The 16519-nt window shown below is 38.1% G+C and overlaps 1 protein-coding gene across 5 annotated transcripts in view; it reads left to right on the plus strand.

Annotated features, from left to right (window-relative positions):
• Positions 1–16519, plus strand: part of Chd1 (chromodomain helicase DNA binding protein 1) — a 67327-nt gene that overhangs the window by 26465 nt on the left and 24343 nt on the right. For 4 of the 5 annotated variants that reach the window (XM_087553173.1, XM_087553185.1, NM_001107465.2 and 1 more), the window contains 16 exon segments: positions 302–527; positions 979–1079; positions 1413–1591; positions 2775–2902; positions 3942–4158; positions 5198–5287; positions 6053–6243; positions 7166–7354; positions 9600–9762; positions 10525–10677; positions 11692–11763; positions 11997–12146; positions 13704–13852; positions 14186–14282; positions 14372–14467; positions 16323–16499. In XM_087553173.1, the coding sequence (XP_087409299.1) occupies positions 302–527; positions 979–1079; positions 1413–1591; positions 2775–2902; positions 3942–4158; positions 5198–5287; positions 6053–6243; positions 7166–7354; positions 9600–9762; positions 10525–10677; positions 11692–11763; positions 11997–12146; positions 13704–13852; positions 14186–14282; positions 14372–14467; positions 16323–16499 (2378 nt within the window). 5 annotated transcript variants of the gene reach the window in all.

The following is a 16519-nucleotide window of genomic DNA, read 5'->3' on the forward strand; positions in this document are numbered from 1 at the left end:
GCTATGGCACCTGTGCGGTGGTCTCTATCATGTGAGTCCTGGGGTTAGAATTGAGGCTTTTAGGCTTCTGCTTGTGAGTCAACTCACTGCCTGCTTCCTCAGTTCTTAAAACTCAAGAGGGATTGAATTAGTCAATTTTTAGTTCTAAAATTCTTAGTATCTTTTGTATGTGACATAATTTACCGTAAATTTTTTTTATTTTAAGAGTTTTACTATCTAGTGAGTGATTGTACACATTTGAAGCTGAAAATCGGGAAGACAGTAACTAACAGAGTCACATGGAGTTTGTCTTTGCCTCTAGCTACTGGTGCTACTACAACCATTTATGCTATTGAAGCAGATGGTGACCCAAATGCAGGATTCGAAAAAAGCAAAGAGCCGGGAGACGTCCAGTATTTAATTAAGTGGAAAGGGTGGTCGCACATCCATAACACGTGGGAGACGGAAGAAACCCTCAAGCAGCAGAACGTTAGAGGGATGAAAAAGTTGGATAATTATAAGAAAAAAGATCAGGAGACAAAACGATGGTAACGATTCCTTTAAAATGTTTTTTATAGTTCAAGATTAGAGTTGCATAACTAAGAATAAAATGACAGCATAGAATATTTCTAGCCTATATTGTATTTAATCTCAGGGCGAAAGGAATAGTCCAGTCTGAACTTATCTTTGATAAGAATCACACAGGCTGTCATACTCACAATAAGTTTTAAAATTAAAAACTAATGATGTTGGTGAGGGTGTTAGAATTCTTGCCTAGAACGTGCAAGTTTCAGTCTCTAGCCTTACCACATACACAACAAGAAAATAAAACAAACAAACAGGGAAAAAACCTACTACTAATGCTCTCTTTCTACATTGTTCAGACTTGGCCTATACCATTAAAGGGTACAATGAGTGCTTGCCGCACAGATAATTATCAGTAAGATAAAGTTATTTAGAGGAAAATCTGAAGTCTGTTGTTGCTTTAAAAAATTTCAGGCTGAAAAATGCTTCTCCGGAAGATGTGGAATATTACAACTGCCAGCAAGAGCTTACCGATGACCTCCACAAACAGTACCAGATAGTGGAGCGCATAATTGGTTAGTAGTGAATACCTGCCATAAGGTGTTATCTGTTGGGTATGCTTTTGAGATGGGATATCGTTATGTTGTCCATTAAAGTTTTAATTTCAGAACCCAAGCCCAGGTTCCTGAGTAGCTGGGATTACAAGTTTGCGTTCAGATTTTTTTTTCTGTACTTGTAATTATGTAAGCAAATGTAAGTTCACCTTTATACACAAAATACATTAGCTTGCTTTTACTTAAATAAAATATTGTAATGTAGATGACTAATTTTCACTTGTGTAGCCTTTACTGAGTCTGCCTGTGATGTAATTAAATAGAAATAAAGTGAGTACTTGATTCATCTCACAGCTCATTCCAATCAGAAGTCAGCAGCTGGTCTTCCTGATTACTATTGCAAATGGCAGGGGCTTCCCTACTCTGAGTGCAGCTGGGAGGACGGAGCGCTCATTTCCAAAAAGTTCCAGACGTGTATCGATGAGTATTTTAGCAGGAATCAGTCAAAAACTACACCTTTTAAAGATTGCAAAGTGAGTACCAACCGTTTTAATTAATGCAAATGTGTGTTTTGCCTCTCTTTTCTTTTTTCTTTTTTCTTTTTTTTTTTTTTTCGGAGCTGGGGACCGAACCCAGGGCCTTGTGCTTGCTAGGCAAACGCTCTACCACTGAGCTAAATCCCCAACCCCGCAAATGTGTGTTTTGTTTCAAGCCTTTCTAACATGTTGAATCTTCTTGTCGTACAAGCTAAAAGAGAACTTAGTTTGGTATGCCTTTTAGAGGAACTGAGATTCCTCTAGTGGCTCTATATTAAAATATAATAAAGTGTTGGTTAATGATGATTGTGTAGAGACTGCACAGAGAAAATTTTCTTGGAAATTGGAAATACATGCTTGGTTTAGAAGTAGCAGAAATTGTTGCTGAAAGCTAGAGCAGAAACCAGGGCATGAGAAACTGTCTAGGGCTATCTTCTGTAAACTTTGGAAACTTACGTAGTTTATGTAAAAATATAAGTGATAGTTTTAAAATATAGAAACTACTTTATTACAGGATTGAATTAAATTCATAGTGGTATTTTGAAAATCATGGAATAGAAAGTCTTATAAATTATAGTTCATGTTTGGAGCAATGGTTAGGAATGAATTTGACATTCCTTCTTTATGAATTACTTGACACATGTATATTGTTGGGAACTGAATTTCCTCAGTAATTTTTTTTCCACGGGGGGGGGGAGACAAAACATTTTACTCTATAGCAAATAGCCATGAACAAATGAATCATCAGATACATATAGAGTTTTCTTTTGTTTGAGTGCTGGCATCTGTGGAAGGTGTGGAATATTACAGTTGCAGCACGAGCTTAGGAGTACCTGCGTATCAGGGGAGGGTAGAGTTAGCTTGTAGTCAATCATTTGGACGAAGCTGTTATCTGATGTTTCCAGCTGGGATTCTGATACCTTGCCATGCTAGCCTTGAGCTCAAGATCCCCATGCTTCCAGTGTTTAGAAATAAGTGTTTGTCTCATCTGTTGAGTGGGCAGATTACAGGACCATACTATAGTACTTGGCTTCTTATGCATTTTGATTTATAAAACCTCTAAAACTAATTAAGATGAATGTTAATGTTTATCTAAACGTTAGCTAAAGCTAGTCTAAAGGACATTGGTCTTTATGCATGATTGCTTATATTCTGCACATTAATATTTACTCTGACCAAGGTACTGAAACAAAGACCAAGATTTGTAGCTCTGAAGAAACAACCATCCTATATTGGAGGACATGAGGGTTTAGAATTGAGAGACTATCAGCTGAATGGTTTAAACTGGCTTGCTCACTCTTGGTGCAAGTAAGTATTTTCTGAGTTACCTACTCACCCTGGGACAATGAGACTCCCCTTCTTTGCAGGTCACCAGTCTCCTGTCATAACCCTATAAGGGTCAGATTTCCACAAGCTGAAGCACTGCAGCCAAGCAGTGTTTGCCTGCGGTTTGCTTGCAGACAGCACCACAGGATCTGCAGCAGGCATCAGAGGACTATTTCCCTTCGTTGTCATCATTCATACAAACATGTCAGATATGACTTAGGTTTTTTAAGTGGAACCAGTCAGCAGAATGAGAATCATAATTGTCAGTGGGAAGTATTTTGAGAGGTTTTTGGATGGTTTCACATCTTTTAGTTTTACAGCTCTGACTTCTGAATCTTAATGGTTTCCTGACAGTGAGTCAGTCTCTATTCCTCCCGCCCCCCCACGCCTACTTACCACGTGGCTAAAGGCAGCTAAAGGAGTGAGAACAGATTGACAGATTTTACAAATACATAATTTAGGGATGATATCTGTTAATAAAGTTTGAGTTTAACTTATTTGATGATTGACATTTCTAAATGTTTTTTATTCAAATGGAAAAGTTGTGTATGCTGTCATCCATACTTCTGAAATAATTTCCCCGTTCCCTAGTTCTTCCTAGTAACCACCGAGTCTTCCTTCCGTCCCTGCCGCCCCTCGGCTCTGTTCTTAGGTTGTAGTTTAGCTGTACTTTTCCTCCGTGTTCTTCCTAGATACTTTTTACTTACACCAGGTCTACAGTCTATTTACTGCTGGTAGATAAATTGCAGTATTGGCTTTGTAATTAACTAAGAATAGTAATATTAAATATTAAGACAAGACTTGAATGTACTTTTTGTTCATCTTACCTTTCCTGTAATGTTAGTGATTATGTGTTTTGGTGAGATTTTGTATTTATTGTGTGTGGCTGATAGAAAGTGCATTGCATAAAATAGCTCCTATATATCATTTTATACAACTTCATATAAATGGGAGATATGAAAACCATTCTTCATGAATTACACCTTTACTGCATACATGGACTTTGTTTTTAACTTTGTAGAGGAAATAGTTGCATACTTGCTGATGAAATGGGCCTTGGAAAAACGATACAGACCATCTCATTTTTGAACTATTTGTTTCATGAACATCAGTTATACGGACCTTTTCTACTAGTTGTCCCGCTCTCCACTCTGACTTCCTGGCAAAGGGAAATTCAGACGTGGGCGTCTCAGATGAATGCTGTGGTTTATTTAGGTGACATTAACAGCAGAAACATGGTAAGTCCTTTTTCCATAAACTTGGTAGGCCAGCCAGATTTTTCGTGTGTGTGTGTGTGTGTGTGTCTGTCTGTCTGTCTGTCTGTCTGTCTGTCTCCATATCCTTAATTCTATCATGTAATTTGCTACAAAGAAGTGCTTAGCACATGCTTAATTGGTTATAATAAAGTCAAGCTATGGGGCTGGTGAGATGCCTCAGTGGGTAAAGGGGTTGTCACCTAGCCTGACAACCTGTATTTGATTCCTTAAATTGTCCTCTGACCTCTATACATATGCAGGTATACTCAAACACAATAAATAAATAAATAAATAAATAAATAAATAAATAAATAAATATTTAAAAGTCATGCTTGGTTTCAGGAACAACTGGATATGTATGTATGCATATATATGTGTTGTATGTACATATAAACACACACATACACTCACATACACACTTCTACACCTTTCTGAGGTCCAGGATAGCTTTGATCTCAAAATCCTCTTGTTTTAGCTTCTCATGTGTTGGCATTGTAGACATGTGCCAAACCCACATAGAGAAGCACATATGAATTATATTTTTTCTTTTGTGGAAAAGTTCAAATATTCATGAGAATAGTTTTCAGAGTGCATGAACATTTATATATTCCCTTCCCAAGTTTTAGAATTTTAACTGGTTGTTAATCTACTTTCATACACACACACACACACACACACACACACACACACACACACACACACGTATATATTATCTCCTTGCAGTTAGGCAAGATGAAGCTTAAATGTCGTATTTCATCCATAAATATTACTAAGTGAATTGTTTGTTTTACAACAAACCTTTCTTTAGTGAATAATAAAATTAGGTTTGCTCCATTTTTTTTTTTAAATAAAAGATTTCAGTTCCACATGCCATGTTTGATTCTATAAGGAGTTATTAATTTTTATTATATTTTTTTGTGTGTGTATCTTAAATGACTTTTAATTCATTTTAGATATTTAAGTAGAGCTATATAATTTGCTTGATGCTTCTCTTAAATTTGTCCTTAAATTTTCATAATAGATAAGAACGCACGAATGGATGCATCCCCAGACCAAACGGTTAAAGTTTAACATACTTTTAACAACGTATGAAATTTTATTGAAGGATAAGGTATGTAATGTATTACCTGTGGTAGTGTTTTCTTCTTACAGTTTTCCTGCATTGTGTGTTGCAGTCAGAATGAAGGGATATTTAAGTCAGAACTGATCTGCAAACTGCAGCCTTGGGTCCTTTTTAATTTTTTGTTTTCTACTTTTTATTTTTTACATGGCCCTTGTCTAATGTCACACAGCTATTAACAGCAGAATCAGGCCCACCTTCATTTCAGGTCTCAAGGGACCTAAATAGAAGTATTAGAAACCTACCAGTTGTAGAAGTCATGTGCACTTGAAGCATGATACTGTCTCAAGTAGACATTCATAGAGACCTATTGGATTTAGACTGAAAATCTTGTGTAAAATTTTAAATGAATAGGTGGTGGCAGCTTACTTCTTTTTTGCTCATAGTGTACGCTGACATAGACTGATACTTTCTATTTTCTAATAGTGAAATTAATAATTGAAGAAATTTTATTTTGCACGATAAGTTGCTTGATTTAAGGATTTCAGTTCAGTCATGAAATATTTGGGGGTTTTTTTTGGGTTCTTCAAGACAGTATTTTCTCTGGGTTTCCCTGGTAGTTTGGGAACTCTCCAGACCAGGGTGGTCTTGAACTCAGAGGTCCATCTACCTCTGCCTCCTAAGTGCTGAGATTAAAATGATAGTTTCTGATTTTAATTCACCTTATTTTAATAATCGTAAGTTCATCAAATGAAAAGGTTAAATTTGAATTCTTATTTCTCTAAGTATATTAACTGTTTTTTTATTTGTTTTCAGGCATTCCTTGGTGGTCTGAATTGGGCATTTATAGGTGTTGATGAAGCACATCGATTAAAAAATGATGATTCCCTTCTATATAAAACTTTAATTGATTTCAAATCTAATCACCGCCTCTTAATCACTGGAACTCCTCTGCAGAACTCCCTGAAAGAGCTCTGGTCATTGCTGCATTTCATTATGCCAGAAAAGTAAGACAGCATGGGATACACCGTCTTGATCATAGTTTTATATGCTTAGATTCAGCTGGGAAAAAATTTAGGGAATTGGGTTCATGATTTAAATGACATTGGGTCAGAGATCATTAAAATGAAAAAAACAAGATGGAATTAATTTGGATTTCTTTTTTTTTTTCTTTTCTTTCGGAGCTGGGGACTGAACCCAGGGCCTTGCGCTTGCTAGGCAAGCGCTCTACCACTGAGCTAAATCCCCAACCCCTAATATGAATTTCTAAGTTTAGATATTTTAATTCTAATATAAAGTCTTGAGAGTATACATTAAGACTTGTTCTGTGCAGGAGTGGTTTGCCTCCATGTATGTGTGTGCCATGTATGTGCAGTAGCAGTTGCAGTACCCAGAGATGGCTAGCAAGCTGATCTTGTAAATGAAAACTAGACCAGAAAGTTAAATGCACTTAAAGGTCACATGCACATTCTTTATTCAATATGTTTTGAACGTAGTAATTTTTAGAGATATTTAGTGACAGTTTTATCTTTGAAGAATTTAATTCAAGAGCAGTCATTATAAGTTACTCATAGTTAATCTTTTTTGGTGCAGTTCTGCAAGATGTGCCTAGTATATCACACGTTGTAGGGTCTGCCACGAGCTACATCTCCTGCCCTCGTTTTTACTTTTTGTTTTGAGGTAGGGTCTCCCTAAGTTGTGCAGGCTGGCCTTAAATATACTCTGTAGCTCAAGTTGGATCATATATGCCCACTCTCTATGCATATAGATAACGTATACTCACGTGTGTGTGTGTGTGTGTGTGTGTGTGTGTGTGTGTGTGTATGTATAGGAGGAACTTGTTGGGTTGGAGACTTAGAGGTAACTAAGTTTAGCTTTTATATACAATTTTGCTTATTTTCAATAACTGTTCCTTAAATTTGTTTCAAGGTTTTCTTCATGGGAAGATTTTGAGGAAGAACATGGTAAAGGCAGAGAATATGGTTATGCAAGCCTCCACAAGGAGCTTGAGCCATTTCTGTTACGCAGAGTTAAGAAAGATGTGGAAAAATCTCTTCCTGCCAAGGTGGAGCAGATTTTAAGAATGGAAATGAGTGCTTTACAGAAACAATATTACAAGTAAGCCAAATAGAACACAGTTCAGAGTTAGCTGTCCTTGCCCTTGTGGTGCTCTGCATCCCCACATACAGGATCTTAGAGTAGCAACTCACTCAGTTTTAAAGGACGTTTCTTCTATGGCTAATTAGCAGGGAGCTTTAGGGTTGGGTCCAAGATTAAACCGTGGCTTGAAGGACTTACTTTGATATGTATCGGCCTTTGCTTGCATGTATGTGTGTGTACCATACATGCTTGGTACCTGGTACGCAGGCCAGAGTAGAGCCTGAGATCCACCAGAACCCACGTTACAGATGCTTGTGAACTTCTGTACGAGCACTGGGGGCTGAACTGAGACCTTCTGTGAGGGCAGCAAGGGCTCTTAACCAGTGAGCCATCTTTCCTGCTCCTAAGCCATGTTTGTAACACATCATCGCGAATCCCCCTGCTCATATTTACCTTTCAACCAGCCTGATATATCCAGCAGTTGTGGTAGTTGACAGAGCTAAAGAAGCCTTAGACAGAGTGTTAGCTGCCTCCTCCCTTTTTTGAAGAACATGAACAAGTTATATTTTGTGTAAGTTCCTTGTCAAATTTATATAGTCACTTTTCAAAGGATAAAACCAAAACATGTCCTAACATGTATTGATAGTTACTTGTACAAGGAAATACATCGTGATTATATTTAGCATCCTAAAAAAAGTTAAATTTTATGGTGAAAATCTCTTAACTGCCATGCATGTGGGTTTATTGTGGGTCTTAGGGTGCAGACTGTGACCTCAGTACTTGGAGGTGGTCAGAGAGTTTGAGATTCAAATCCATCCATCCAGAGTACATCGAGTTCTAGGCAGAGCTGGACTGTAGGGTCTGCCCTGCCTCACAAACCTCCCAAGTGCCCGTGACTTAAGTTTGAGTTTGTTAGTGCACTAGTTTCTTCTGTTTCTTCTTCTCAGGCATGTCAGAGGTACATTCATATTTCTTCATGTGTCTCTAATAATTTTTAAAGATACCCATTTATAAAGTTTAACATTTTTTATGTCAATGTTCAGTAAAGCCTTTTCTGTGTTGCCTTAAACTTTAAATTTTGCTTACGTCAGAAATGAATATGATCTTTCTGAGATAATGAAGTGCCTCACTTGTAGGTATCCGTGCCCCTTAAAATTCCTTTGATAAGGAAACAGGTTTCTGAATAAACTTTTCATTGTAGATTTTTCTGGTATATTTTTCTGGAATCTTTAAAAATATCCTTTTTATTTCCTGTAGATCAACTGCTTGTTTAGATTTGGGTTTTTGTTTATGGAGAGAATGTTTTATAATGGAAAAGAGTAATATTAAGTATTTTTTTTTGTTGTTGTGTGTTGAAAATTAGGAAAATTTAAAAATGGAAAAGATTTTGAAACAGTTAAAAGGAGAAAGCATATATAACGCGTATAACTTCTGGGTACTATTTTGGGGTTACTATGGTAATAAAATGTGGCTTTAAATGGTGTATGTTCCCTCCTGCAGGGTTAGGGGTGGGGTAGTGAACACAGTCCTGACTGATGCCCAAATTAGCCTTGAAAGATTGCCATAAATTTGTAAAAATTTTTAGAGTATCTCCTCCAGAAACACAGGAGACATTCTGAGTACAGTAAAGTAAGGTCTCAGCCTGAAATACCTCCTTCAGAACCAAGAATTGTGTATGGACTCCTGTTTGCTTCTAAGTTAAGTCAGGCAAATCCCAAGTAACCAATAATAAAGAGAGATAATAAAAGAATACCTAGATAGTGTGGGATTTTTAATATTCTTCATAAGGTAAATTTACGAGAAAGGAAGTTAACAATAGGTAATTAAAGTAGGTTTTGAGAGAAGAATTGTGTGTGGTTTGAAGTGATGTTCAAGTTGCATAGGTATCACATAACTGCAATTTAGAGAGGACAGTATGACCAAACCAGGTATTCATGAGACTGGAAAAGATGTGGTTCTAATTACTTGTCTGCTGGAATGAAATTTCTAAGAAGATTGATACTGTGGACCACTGCTTCCCAAAACTCGAGAAAAGGATTAATGTGTTTATTATGCTACATAAAACCTCTGTATGTAGTCGATGGATCAGACAAGTTATGTGTACTTTTTAAGCCTTCGATGTGAGGTTCAGTCCATCCTGTATGTAACCAGGAACTTGGGAAGGGTGAAGTTTCGATTTGGTGTTAGTGTTGTTTTTAAGCTTTCAGAATTTATCTTGGTGATGATCTGCTGAATGTTGTTCATGTGACTTTTGTTTTTGAAGGTGGATTTTAACTAGGAATTACAAAGCCCTCAGCAAAGGTTCCAAGGGCAGTACCTCAGGCTTTTTGAACATTATGATGGAGCTAAAGAAATGTTGTAACCATTGCTACCTCATTAAACCACCAGATAATAACGAATTCTATAATAAACAGGAGGCCTTACAAGTAAGAATTTTTAAGTATTTCTTTTGGTAAAGCAGAATTCTAAGAATATGTATTTCAGTTTTAGCTTAAAGACAATACAGTAATATATTCATTGGAAGTTCTCTTTGGCTAATGTTTCATTTAAATAAGGTCTGGTTATTATTTGTTTTTATGAAAGCTCTTAAAATTATAATTTATAAACATAATCTTTCAAGCCAGTGGTCTGTAGTGGTTTATCAGACAAAATCTATTCGTGTGTTATAGATTATGATATGACTGAATCTGACTGTAGATCAGTAGATATGACTGTGACCTGAGGGAGGCCTTGCCTCCACAGCTGCTACCCCTCTCTTACCGTTGAGAGGCAGCTCAGACGTGAAGACACTTGGAATTCAGTCATAGTAGTTCAGTGAGGGGTGAGGATTCCCGAATTAAAAAAGAATATGTTTGCTTGCTCTTTAAAGAATTGTTTGTTTAGTTGCTTTTTTGTTTTTTAATATCTGTTTGCTTTTGGCTAAGTCTCGGAGAAATAGTGTAAGAGCTGGCAAGTAGAATGATACAGCAAAAATAATAGTCTAGTTATGCATGTTGGGGCGGGTTTAGTTTATGTAGTAGAGTAAAATGGGAAAAGTCCTAGAAAGCCAAAGTACGTTTATTCTTCAGCATTATGAAGAGCTTGAACTCTGAGTTGGAAATAGTTGGACCAACTGTGATGTGAAGTGGGACTCTGTACTGTCTACTGTGTTTTCGCACTGTAATAGTTGTACTCTATTGTTTTCTTAGCACTTAATCCGTAGTAGTGGAAAATTAATTCTTCTAGACAAGCTGTTGATTCGTCTAAGAGAAAGAGGCAATCGAGTCCTCATTTTTTCTCAGATGGTGCGGATGTTAGATATACTTGCAGAATATTTGAAGTATCGCCAATTCCCCTTTCAAGTAAGCATTTTCTTTTACTGTATTCTTGGGCTTATTTTATTGAATTACTTTTGAGATTATTTTGCATATAAATTATTTCTCTTAAACGTAGAGAATCATTTGTTACTTTTCTAAGAATTTCATTTTTTCTCTAAATTTTACTTCTGTTTTTATGTTGCATATTGTTAAAAGCTGGACTGAAGTGGTGTTTCTGTGCTAAGATAGCTCTGAAGGGCAAGCCATGTGAATTAAGATGAACTCCATGGAAAGAGAAGCTGTCCTTGGACACATGTAGGACGGTGCTGGCTGTAGTGCTCTTGTGCTGTGATCAGCCAATAAAACTTGAGCTGGCTGGCATCCCGTCTACTTGAGATTCGTGGTGAAATTCATTCACTGGAATTAAAACCTACACCCATGATTGTTTTAGTATTAGAGTCAGGTCCTACTCTCTGTACTCTATACCTAATAATGATTTATTTCTTTTTCATTAATTTTGTGTTTATGTGTGTGTTTCTGCATGTGAGTCTGTGGGTGTCAGTGTGTGTGTGTGTGTGTGTGTGTGTGCGCGCGCACGCGCACGTGCACACACACGAACGCGGGTCCATGCGCTTTCTGCTATGAAGGCACACTCCATGTTCAGTAATAGTTAATGCTTACGAAGAGCTTGAATGGCTACCCGGCACTCTCTTGTTTCCTCTTGGCTTTACTTTACTGTGAAGGAACAGCTAAGGGGGGAAAGTTGAATTGCCTGGTGAAGTCATTCAGTGAAGAAACCGCTTATGCTGCTTGACCAGATGCATTTCCATCCTGAGCACTGGTCAGAATCATTGGCTATATGGTGTTTGCTGAACTCTACCTTAGGATGTCTGATTTAGAAAGTCTGGGTTGGGACTTCATAGGTAATCACCATTTCTTTGTTCTCAGGCGGTTCTAATGCAACCCACAACCACAACCTAGCACCACACTGGACTTAGTGATTTTCACTGTTAACATTTGAATGTGGTGTGTGAAGTGTTTTACTTTGCTTTATTCTAGAGATTAGATGGATCAATAAAAGGGGAGCTGAGGAGACAAGCTCTAGACCACTTTAATGCGGAGGGGTCAGAGGTACGAATGCCTTTACATTTATATGCCTTTTGTTTCTGAAGATTGCTGCTGCTCTGCTTTTATTAGCTTTTAGGTTGTATCATATAGTAAATTTGATGTGTCAGTATTTCAACATATTACGGTTAATTTACTTCAATATAAAGTAGCCTTCATCATTAGAACTTATTGTGTGACTTGTATTTGTTAAGAAAAAAAATTACTGCCACATCCCAACCCTTCCTGTTTCCTTGCAGGATTTCTGCTTTTTGCTCTCTACCCGAGCTGGGGGTTTAGGCATTAACTTAGCCTCTGCTGACACTGTTGTTATATTCGATTCGGATTGGAATCCACAAAATGATCTTCAGGCTCAAGCTAGAGCTCATCGAATTGGGCAGAAGAAACAGGTATTTTAATTTGTTATTTGACTGTTTTATTTTATTTTTCTAAATACAGTATGAAAACTGCTATGTAAAACTTGACTGGGATAATGTAAGTCATTGAAGCCCAGTCATGCGGTCTTTGAGTAGCCAGGACCCAGAATGGGCAGAACTGAGAGACCCTTACATCAGGGTCTGACTGTTTAGGCTGTAACTAGAACGCCTGTCACCTGTTGAGTATAATAAAACCATTTGATGGCCTGCTTTGTCCATCTTTGATAAGTCCAAGTAGGGCATACATGGTTATCTGCACACAAGAGCCAGCCGCACCTGACCGGTTCTGTACAACTGTCTGCTGCTATTTGACCAAAACAAGTGTGGCACTGTTTGTTTGACCAGTTTCACAGGAAGTTAAAGCTTTGTTCACAGTGTGGCTTCTCATAGGGAGTAGTTCACAGAGTTCTGTTGTCTGTGTAGTTTAATAGAAAGCACTTACACAAAGTATAACAAATGTAGAAGCAAAGAAACTATATAAGGATTGTCAGGTTTGCAGGTTTGTTTGTTTTCTTCCTTGTTTTTTTCCCCAGATAAATTATAATTTAAAAGTAAATCATTTCTGCAGGTAGAGAAATGGCTCAATATTTAAGAGCCCTGGCTGCTCTTCCAGAGTCCCTGGGTTCTATTCTTAGCACCCAGCCTCTGTGGACACCAAGATGGATGTGGTACACAGATGTGTGTGTGTGTGTGTGTGTGTGTGTGTGTGTGTGTGTGTGTGTGTGTGTGTGTGTGTGTATGCGTATGCAGGCCAAGCACCCATACACATAAAATAATTATTTCTTGTTTTTTATATACAAAAATAAGCAAATACATTCCCTAGGAAATGTATAAAGAGTAGCAGAGGCAGAGAAAGGACTGCAGCAGGGGACTGTAGCTTTCAAGAAACCAGGGTAGCCAAGACCTAAAGAACTGCCTGAATTGACAGAATCCTATGGGGGGTGTGGGCTTAGTCGCCAGGCAGATGGCTCACGTGACCAACCTTTACAACCATCCAGAATAGAATATCACTCAGTACCTTCAGTGATCAGCTTCCGGTTGGGGTAGAGTTGGTAAGAAAATAGCAGGTCAGGAAGATGAAGTCACATGACTATTCCTATGTAGAAGCTATGCGATGGGATCCCTTTTGACTGAGCAATGGTGGTGTGCCAAGCACTTAGACTTAAAGGGTGATATAGCCTGGTACCACTTTGCCTCTTTTTTCCCTCTGATATTTACTGAAGTCAAGCGACACCAGCCTCGGTCCAGTTCTCATCATATATATGGTTTATTGTTTAGAAATGTATTCAAAGTGTGCTCTGAGGTCAATAAAGCCGAGCCAAAGTGGGGAGGGTATGAAGGAAAGATTTAAATCATTTTTTTAAATGGCAGAACTTTAGCTTTAGAAATGACATGTTACTAATTTTTATATTTGACAGTTTTAAGCCTTAGTAGAGGAGGAGTTGATTTATGTACGATTGTTTGGACACTCAGGTTAGCAAGAGACCCTTGTTACTTACTGCAGCTTGCTTCTCCTGCTTGCTTTTACAGGTGAATATATATCGCTTGGTTACAAAGGGATCCGTTGAAGAAGATATTCTTGAAAGGGCCAAAAAGAAAATGGTCTTGGATCATCTTGTGATTCAACGAATGGATACCACTGGGAAGACAGTGTTGCACACAGGCTCCGCTCCATCAAGGTGGGTACTGCTCTGTAAGAAATGCCATCGGGGAAGGGGTCACCCCAAACTCTTGTAAGTGGGCTACACTGTGCCGTACTCAGTGGTTAGTTTTAGACATCTAAAGATGCCTGGCTGATGTGTGTTAGAGGCATACACAGGCGCCTTGCTTGGCCACTGTAAATCGATCACGCAAAGGAGTTGTCTTAATTTCTGTGTCTCAGGTTTTGTGGTTTTAAAATAAGTAGATTAAAACTTTACCCACGTGACTTCCTCATCCCTTATAAAGCAACTATACCGAATATGCTCTGAGAATTTTACTGTTAAGGTTGGCTTTGTTTTTCATGATTCCAGTTCTACCCCCTTCAATAAAGAGGAATTATCAGCCATTTTAAAGTTTGGTGCTGAGGAGCTTTTTAAGGAGCCTGAAGGAGAAGAGCAGGAGCCCCAGGTGAGCAGCATTCCACCAGATTCTGTGCCGTCTGCTAGATGAGGGGAAGGTTCAAGGATGTCTAAAATAAAAATGTCCTTTTAATGCAGGAGATGGATATAGATGAAATCTTGAAGAGAGCTGAGACTCACGAAAATGAGCCAGGCCCGCTGACTGTCGGGGATGAGCTGCTCTCCCAGTTTAAGGTAGCCTCTTCTTTCTTCAGAGCTGCACATTGCTGAGGGACTGAACTGAAAAGATAGTGTCTGTGTTAGAATTTTCTGTATTGTTCAAAAGTTTGTGGTCAGTCCAACGATCAGCACCTGAGAAGACAAATTGTTTGTGGGTAATGGCATCGATGTGTGAGATGGACTTCTAATTTACAGCATGCTCAGTGTATTTAGGGTAACACATGCGTGAGTGTGAACTTGAGTCACACTTATTTCTACACCGAAGACTCAGCTGATAATTTTAGGCAGTATTTTTTATTCCTTGGAGATTTTATACATTTGTACAGTATATTTTGATCACACCTATGTACTGCCATTAATTCAAGCCCCCCGAGTACACCTCTCTCTGCCTCTTCACAACTTGGATTTTTATTGGATCAGATTTCAACAAAACTTAATTGAAGAATTATCAAAAATAAGAGCTGTCTAGAAAATTAGACAGTTGAAGTAACTGTCATGCCACTTGTACATGTCACTGGTCTACTGAGGGCGCTGACACAGCGTAAATCACATGACTTCAGGAAGGACGTTGAGTAGCGATTATTTTTTGTTTGTTTTTTTTAAGAAGCAGGCTCGTGGGCTAGAGAGAGATGGCTCAGGCCTTTAAGGCTCAAGCAAAGAATCAAAAAAAAAAAAAAAAAAAAAAGACAAGCAGGTTCCTCCACCAGTCTCTAAGCTGAGGTTCTCAGGGCTCACTTGGCATCTGCTCACTCCACAGACATCACTGTAATATATGACCACCAGAGACGACCCTGGAGGACGGACGATAGACTGGGAGGAGGGCAAGAAAGTGGAAGACAAAATAGAAGAAAGATTTTTGAAGCTGTCGTTCTGGACTTGATCTAGCAAATTATTTTTTCTGTAATTATGTTGTACTTGATTTCATTTACAGCTTGTTGGGGAGAGGCAAAGAAAAATCACAACTCACTAATAACTAGAAAAATGCAGATCATTTGTACACAGCGAATTAGTACTCTCATATGGCTGGACCTATTAAGGCTACCTATTTGTTTGAAATATTTGTCCTTTTTTTTTGAGGCAAGGACTTTTGGAAAGCATGCTTGCCTAAAACTTGTTATCTTCCTGATACAGCCTTCTGTATGTATACTTTGATTATAGATGTGCACTCACATGCCTGAGCATATTTTAATCTTAGAGAACAAGCACCTTCAGCCTCTTTGTCTTTATGAGCAGTAGGCATAAGTTTTCTTGTCTTCGTTGTTAAGTTTATATTCAAATATTAGTATCATTAGATAGTTTTAATGAGTGTTGACTGAATATCATCTTAGAATGTTAAAGTTGTCCTCACAAAAGTTAGTGTTTGTCCATTCTTTTAGAAGTGGGAAAGAAGGAAGCAAAGGTCTAGAAACCTGGTTTTTCCTAAGGTTGTCTTAGGAATCTATCAGCTACTCCTGTTCTATTTTTAGGAAAGGGGAGGAATAGTCTTTGGCACTTACAACAAGTTCATAAACTAGGAATTCCTTCAGAAGGTGCAGCATTTTAAAATTCATTTTACAGCTTGGTTATTTTGTTAACTACCGGTTTGTTGTCTCCTTTGAGTTCTGTTACTAATAGTGCAGCTCGAAGGGCAGAGTCGGTGCTGGAGCGAGGAGTTAGCAGTCAGTTGGTTTGCTCAGTCTCCTTGGCTCTGGTGAAGAGAGAACTAGATAATTAGCAGTCATCAGAGCTTAGCTCACAGGGCTAGGCCGCTGCTTGGGAAGGCTGAGCTGTGTCTACTAGCTCACCACTACTCCCTTAAAAGAGTACATTTGTGACTTCGAGTTAAATATAGTGATTATACTTATTCTGTTAAAATTCTGGAACTTATTAGGTTGCCAATTTTTCAAATATGGATGAAGATGACATTGAATTGGAACCTGAAAGAAATTCAAAGAACTGGGAGGACATCATTCCAGAAGAGCAAAGACGACGGTTAGAAGAGGAGGAGAGACAAAAGGAGCTGGAAGAAATTTATATGCTCCCGAGAATGAGAAACTGTGCAAAGCAGGTGATGATATTTTAGAATAT

The sequence above is a fragment of the Rattus norvegicus genome, chromosome 1 (assembly GCF_021556685.1).
Source record: "Rattus norvegicus strain SHRSP/BbbUtx chromosome 1, alternate assembly SHRSP_T2T, whole genome shotgun sequence".
Lineage (NCBI taxonomy): Eukaryota > Metazoa > Chordata > Mammalia > Rodentia > Muridae > Rattus > Rattus norvegicus.